Source organism: Geospiza fortis, unplaced genomic scaffold (assembly GCF_000277835.1).
Source record: "Geospiza fortis unplaced genomic scaffold, GeoFor_1.0 scaffold186, whole genome shotgun sequence".
NCBI lineage: Eukaryota > Metazoa > Chordata > Aves > Passeriformes > Thraupidae > Geospiza > Geospiza fortis.
In genome coordinates this window covers 367066-374377 of record NW_005054331.1, presented here as the reverse complement: position 1 = coordinate 374377, position 7312 = coordinate 367066, and the positions used below count along the sequence as shown (strand labels likewise).

Below are 7312 nucleotides of genomic sequence, written 5' to 3'. Positions count from 1 at the left end.
AAAAAAGGTAAATGCTAAAATATCAGAAAGGTTAACCTTTTAATAATGTTACTTATGGCTATCTTAAAGTTGGATTTTTTTTTTTAGTTTTATTGTTTGCATAGTTATTGTGCTGCAAATTTACATTATATTTTTAATTTTAAGATAAAATTTAAATAGGATTGACAAGTCTGGGGATCCATTTATATGAAATACCATGTAATATGTAAAGATATATCTCCTTTTGGTATGGAGATCTGAAAAGAGACCATACTCATGATTATTTTTTTTTAAGTAAATGGTAAATTTTGTTTGTAAATCTTCATGACTTCATGCTGGTAGGACTAGAGACTGGTTCTAAAATTTTATAGAAACAATGAACTTAAATTTCTTTGTTTATCAAAGATTGATGCTCTTCTAACTAGATCATGCTGACAATTACATACTTGAATAATCTGAACTATAAAATGTGACTCAGTCACATGGAGTTGAAAGAGATAACAATGTACAAGAATATATTATAAGCATTTATTAATTACCACTCCACACAATTAAAATAACCATAATAAACATAGTGCTTCAAATACATTCCCATAAAATACAACTCTTTTCTAACTACAAAAAAGACTTTCAGCACCGCTGCTTATTAAAGCTCAATATTTATTTTGTGTTTCAGCTCCTTATCTATTTCCCCACTTTTGACCATTTAGGATGAAACTGTCTGCCCAAAATTTTCCAAAAGGTTGGTCACTTCTAAGAAAATATGTAAAATATTTATGCTGCCCTTTGCAGACAGGTCTGAAGTCTACCAAATAACAGAGCCTTACTTTTAGGATATGTCCAAAACTGGATCCAGTATATATGAATTGAAGTTTTTCCATGATCAGAGAAGGAATTCTTGATCTTCTGGTCTATTTTCACTAAAATACCAGTCAGTATGGAAACATGCTTTTTTTTATTACATGGACCTAAGCAAGGCTGTTCCTAAAGATAATGGTGCTAAGTCAGGGAACTTAAAAGCCTGCTCATTTCATGCTGTCTATGGCAGATGGAGAATAGCTACAGGAACCACGGAGAGGGTAAGAATCAAAACTCCTACAGGAAGAAGACTGAGAGAAGAGGCAAAGGACTGCAACTAAAATCTGAGAGAGGTATGAGACTGATTCAGAATCAAGGTGAGAGAGCTAAAGCTAACTTGGTAAATAATGCCCTGGCACAGCTGGAACAAGAGACTAGAATGACTTGACAAAGAGACTGACACAGAGCAGGGAGAAAAACATGGAGAAGAAGAAAACTGTGAATTGGCAAAGGGAAACTGTAAGAATAAAGAAGATGGATTATGGGGTACTAGATGGTTCCTAACTCTCAGAATTAACATAATTAAAAGAAGTAAAAATACAGGTAATAATGAGAAGGAACACAAAGAATAAGTACATTAAGAGACTGGACTTAGGATCTGCCTAAACAGTATACTAATCCAGGCCATATTTGAAGGAAGTCTAAACTAGAAGATGATGAATCTGAGAAATAATGTCAGGCATAATTTGGATTCAAAAAGAAACAGAGAGTGAGAGGGGAAAAAAATAATCAGACCAGGATCTGTAGAAACAAACAGAAGACTTGATGGCATTTGTGGGAAAGAAGAGTGGATGGGAGAGAAAGCTTAGGCTGCAATAAATTGGAGGAGAGAAACAAGAACCATTCTTAGTAAAAGAAAGGATTACAGAGCACAGCTGTGGAAAAAACAGCAATGAGAAAGAGACAAATTAGAAAGAAAAAGCAAGGAAAGAAAGAGTGCCTTGGAAAAGAATATCTTATAGACACATCTTTACCATCCAGTGCAACAGTCTTATCATGTAGCCAAACACAAACTACTGGGCCTTTCAGTGAACTGACTTGAGAAATATTTTTGAATCTACTTAAAAAAAACGTCCCACAGCAAAGGAAACATAAAACTGTTATTATTTACTCAAATCAGAGGACAGAAATACTTATTGTTGATCTAATGGTTCCATGGTTCTAAGTGGATATCTAAGTGAACTATAAGCCAGTGTCTCAAAATAGAATTTTTTGGGTTTTTTTTTAAGCTAGTTTCTCTTAAAGAAAAAATCCACACTGAAGAACTCCCAAACCCTAGTAGAAGAGTATGAGGCTGGTAAAATTAAGCACTTAAAATTTAGAATAGGCCTCTGTGTATCTGTTCATGAATTATTTTCATAATTGGAAGCACAGATTATGAAATTACATGAGATCTTGTATTATTTTTTTCTCCCTAGCCTGTTAAATTCAATGAAAGCAAGTTCTACATGCCTTTAAAAACTGCATTTAGGTAATTTTTTAATATACAACCTCAAAGTCAATTAAGCAGCATCTTTTAAGATGTTATTCTGTAGTTTGTTCAAAAAGATTAGGTATATGTTGTTTGATAGTCAACCAATACAGAGAAAAATATGTATGGAAGAAATATGCACAAGAAACCCCTTGGTAAGATATGAGCAACTTCATAGAGTGCTTAAAAATGAGATGCTTATTACACAGAAGGAGTTTACAAATCCTAAATGAAAGACAGCAGTCCTTGAACTAGAATCTATAGACAACAGTGATGCTAAGAAGACAGGAACAGGAAAGCAGGAATTTTCTAATGTGAGGCTGTATCATACACTGCTTATAACAAAGTTGAAGAGTTTCTAACAATTCTCATGAAAGAAAGGGAGGCAAAAAAAAATCAAGGTGGGGGCTCTGTCAAGAGCAAAAAGAATTGAGTAAGATTTAAAAAGGAAGTGAAATAAAAGCTACTGTGTTTTTTTTCTGAGTTGGAAGACTTTTCACTGTAAGAAAGGCATAATTAAACTTCACTAATATATTTTCACTGACTAGCAGAATACTAAGTGTGAATTTGCTGGAGAACTAGAACGGATAAATGTTTTTTAGTGGAGATATACATGGGTCCATTTTTTGAATTAAGGGTAATAAAGGAGTGACAAAGTTCAGGTTTTAATTTATTTAATTTGTTTCCCTGGAAAGTAGTTTTACTGATATCAGAGGTTTCCTGAACAGCTCAAATTCAGAGAAGAGAAGAATTAAGAATTCTGGGCAGTATTTCAAATAAAGTTAGAGGCACAGCTCCCATTACATTTCACTTTCAAATTTTGGTCAGGAGATTGCAGTTCCCAAGGCAAATATAATGCAAATGAAGTTTAAATTTGCAGAGAAAAAAACCCCACAAAATTATGATGGCAGACAATGTAAAATATGTAGGAGACTCATCTACATGTCCAAAATTGGTTGGTCAGAAACAGATTAGGATGATAGAAGGTAGTTGATCATCATAGCATACTCACAAATTGGATATTAGGATACGCAAAAAAACCATACTCTCTAGCTACGTACAGAAAATGCTTATCCACTAAATCTTACAAAATATTTCTATGCCCATCTTGCAACTTCATGCTGACTAAAGTACTAGTGTTCAGGAAAGAATTAGGACAAAAAATGCGACCAGAAATTTACACCAATGTTTATGGAGTTAATAAAAATTACAAAGAATGGTCAGAACCCATGCCCCCCAACCAGCCCCACTCCAAAAAATAACCTCAAGAAATAGAAAAGAAAAAATAGTTACTAGGGAGCATAAAGCAATAACTATGAAGGAATATTATATTCCTTCTGGAACATAATAGAAGTATGTTCTTAGATCATAACATACTGGCCATTAGCAGAAGAAAAGTCCTAAATAAGACAGATAACTATTTACTCCAGCTGAACAATGGCTACTCTTTCTTTAGGTTATACATTTTTTTAAACATTTGGTCAATTTAATGAATAGTTAGTTTTCCCTTTGAACATGTAACAGGGAAGCAAATCAAATACTTTTAAGTAAACAAATACTTTCCTTAAACTGAGATATACCATGTTAAAAGCATTCCTTTTATTACTTAATTAATTTAGCTTTGTCAAGGAACAGAATTAAATTAGTTTAGGATTAATCTATCCCATCCAAATTTTTCAGAAAAAATAGGAAATTTGGCTTTTAAAAAACTTAAAATAGTTTAATTCAGAATTCAAAGAACCTGCAATTGGAAAAAAAATCTATAGAAAGAACATAAAAGTTGGGAAGTTCACAAAATATTTCTTAAAATCTTGACTTAGCCTTTCTAAAATCCCTTGTAAATTAAAAGATAATAACTTTGAAGTGTAGTATGTTCTGTCTTAACAAAGACATGATAATTCATACAGTTCCCTATATATATATAAAAGTTATTTTATTTCCATATCACATGAGTTTGAGCAGAATTTTTTAGTAAATATATTTAAGAATCCATTACTTTGTATTTCTAGACTTTACTTTTCAGTCTGTAAGATCTCAACAATTTATTGACACAATTTCTAAATTACAAGTTATATATAAGGAACATGTATGATACTCCCAAATAACAGCTCTTGATTCCTAACAATAATTGAATTCTGAGGAACGGCCACAACTATGGAGGTTGGAAAGTGAACTCAATAATATTTTACTTATAAAGCTTGTCAAATCATTGAGGTTGAGATCTTCTGAAAAATGGTACAAGAACTTGATTTAAGAATTTATTGAAATGACAGCACCTCTAAGGTCACAGCATCTTTATAACAATCTAATACAACTTCAGGTTAACTCAAAGGGAACACACCCACTAAATCACTGAAACAGTTTCTAGGCATCTTCATTTAATATTTCAGAAGGCAAACCCAAGACAGACTATAAAATAAGAAAGCATTCTATAGCAAATATATTCTCAGCAAAGGCAAATTTATAATGTTTTCAGATTAAAGATATCATGGGGCTAATGATTAATTCTTACAATTGAAAAGTAACAGTCTTTGGCAAAGAGAAATAATGGAATAAACATGTTTCTATAGTACATATGAAATGTAGAAAGGTGACAGTAATGTTTGATTTTATATACCATAAGTGACACAATTGAATGTATCATCACTGCTTAATTTCTTAAATCCATGGTGATAATATTTATAAAGACACATATGCAGAAACATATTTAAAAAGACATAAGACCTGGACTTTTTATTCCTTAGTTCCTGGACTACTGAAATAAGAATGAATACGTAGTATGGTGTAGAAGATGTATTTTTTGAAAGCATATCTATATTAGCAGACATTGTAAACGCTCTCTCTCTCCACCCCCGCTCCCTCACTTTCATGACTCTGCCAGTTGGTTGTTCTTTCCTGCTCCCTTCCTAATCTCTCCTTCTTGAAGATATAATGCAATGGTACTTTTTTATTTTCCAAAGAAAAACCTGTTCCCAAGATCCAAACAGGCAATTTCTACATTCTGAAACAGTTCATATTAATTTATTTTTGGATGGAGTTACAATACAGGTTACAGTCTAAACAACAGTTATACACTAATATGAATGTGGTGTATTCTATTTAACTCAATAATTCAAGATATGGACACATTCTATTCTGGACACATGAATACAATGATAATTTTGTCATTGATATCAGTAGTTTAGAGTTATCTCACCTAATTCAGGATCTTAGCAGTTAGGAATCTCATCTAATTTAAATGGTGTGGCTTCATCACTAGCCAATGGAGAGAAACAAGAAAACTAAGGACACAATTCATTCTTTTCTAATATGGTAGGCACAAAGACAGAATTATGTTTTTTTTTCATTGATACAATTAACTTAGACTATGATGATAAATTTTATGTTATCTAATTTTAGGAAGGTAAAACAAATGAATAAGCACAAACATATTGAGTCACTATATTTTTTGCTTCTGGCGAAGTAATGTAAATAAATCTTCATTCTAAAGCCTTTACAAAGTATGTCAGAAAAATAGAGATTTGAAGTATTTTTACATGTTTTTCTTGAATTTCAATTTTTTTATTGAAAGTGGAAATTCAGCATATATGAAAAAATAATCAAATATATATATATATATATAAATTATATTAAAAATCTGATTAGTATTTTGACAACATTTCAAGAAATTTCACTATTTTAAAGGTCTTAGGAATTTTAATAATTTTGCCAAAGTTATTTAATATAGCTTGAATTTTCCATAATGTGCTTTTGGGGGGTTTAGGTTTTTATTTATTTGAAAAAAACATTGTACACAAATAGAAAAATAGAGTATGCCATATTATCAGAAATATATTAAAATTTCTTCAGTTATATTACACAAAATAAGACATGAAACTTAAAATTCTATAATTTTATGACATTCAAGAATTTTTTTTCTATATATAGAGTCTTTCATTACCTTCTACGGTATTAGAATGGTAAAAATACAAGGCTTTAAAAGGCTCCTCTAGTACTGAGCTATAATAAGTTCAGTGGGATCATAAACAACTGCACGACTGGTAATCAACATGACAGAAATCTGTGCCTTGATTTGTGATATATGTTCTGGTGCTCAGGTAACAAAACATGCATTTTTCAAAGCTCTTTTGGAAATAAAATAAGAAGAAGATTAAAAACAAATCTTTTTCATACTTAAGGGAAAAGAAAATCTTCTCAGGACTACAGGGAATTTCTCACTAAAATCACAAGAGGAAAGTCTATTGACATCACAGTTTTTAAACAGAACTGTAGTAAATGTATGAAAAGGCTTTAGATAAAAAAAGAAACAGAAAGATAAGCAGCATGTGTTATTAAGGATTCCAAGCATGCTCAGTTCTCCTTAGCATTTTAAAGTGATCTTTAATACTGATATTGAAAAGAACCATAACTTACTTGAGGATCTTGCTGAGTGTCTGTGTGGCAGCTTATTTTTTTCTCTGTTCTCTGTCAAAGCACTTCCACTGGCCATGGAAACAAGGTCTAAATCCATGTCTTCTCTGCTTACAGAGCTTGCCTGGAAGCAGTGGGAGAGAATGTACACAATCATGAAACAAAATATAACATTTTCTGAATGTAGCTCACATTACTCCAAATAAACAAACAGGGTCTGTCAAACAACCTTCTTCAAAATGATACCACAATCCTTTTTTGTTGCCTAGGCTGAACAAATGCACTATGTCAAAGCATTTTTGTAAATAAGAGCCGATCTTAAAATTGTGGTTTGTGATCTGAGTCAATGCAACAACAAAAGAAAACATTTTAGTACAGTAATTTTGGAGAAAATCAATCTCGCAGAGGGCTGATGAAACCTCAAACAGCTTAAGATCATTTACTGACCAGTCTATAATTTAAGTTATAGTTGAATGCCAGAGATGTCATATTGGATTATTTCCTGCAATATTTATGCTTTATCCAGGACACGTATCACTTCAATCAGTCATGGGCCCAGTGAGTAATTTAATCTTTAAGGTTTTTGCTAATTAA

At 31.8% G+C, this 7312-nt stretch overlaps 1 protein-coding gene across 1 annotated transcript in view; it reads right to left on the bottom strand.

The window, feature by feature from the left end:
- LRRIQ1 (leucine rich repeats and IQ motif containing 1) overlaps window positions 1–7312 on the bottom strand; it is a 100944-nt gene that overhangs the window by 5286 nt on the left and 88346 nt on the right. Inside the window, exon 25 of the mRNA XM_031057557.1 lies at window positions 6722–6842. Within this exon, the coding sequence (XP_030913417.1) occupies window positions 6722–6842 (121 nt within the window). The remainder of the gene's footprint in view (window positions 1–6721; window positions 6843–7312) is intronic.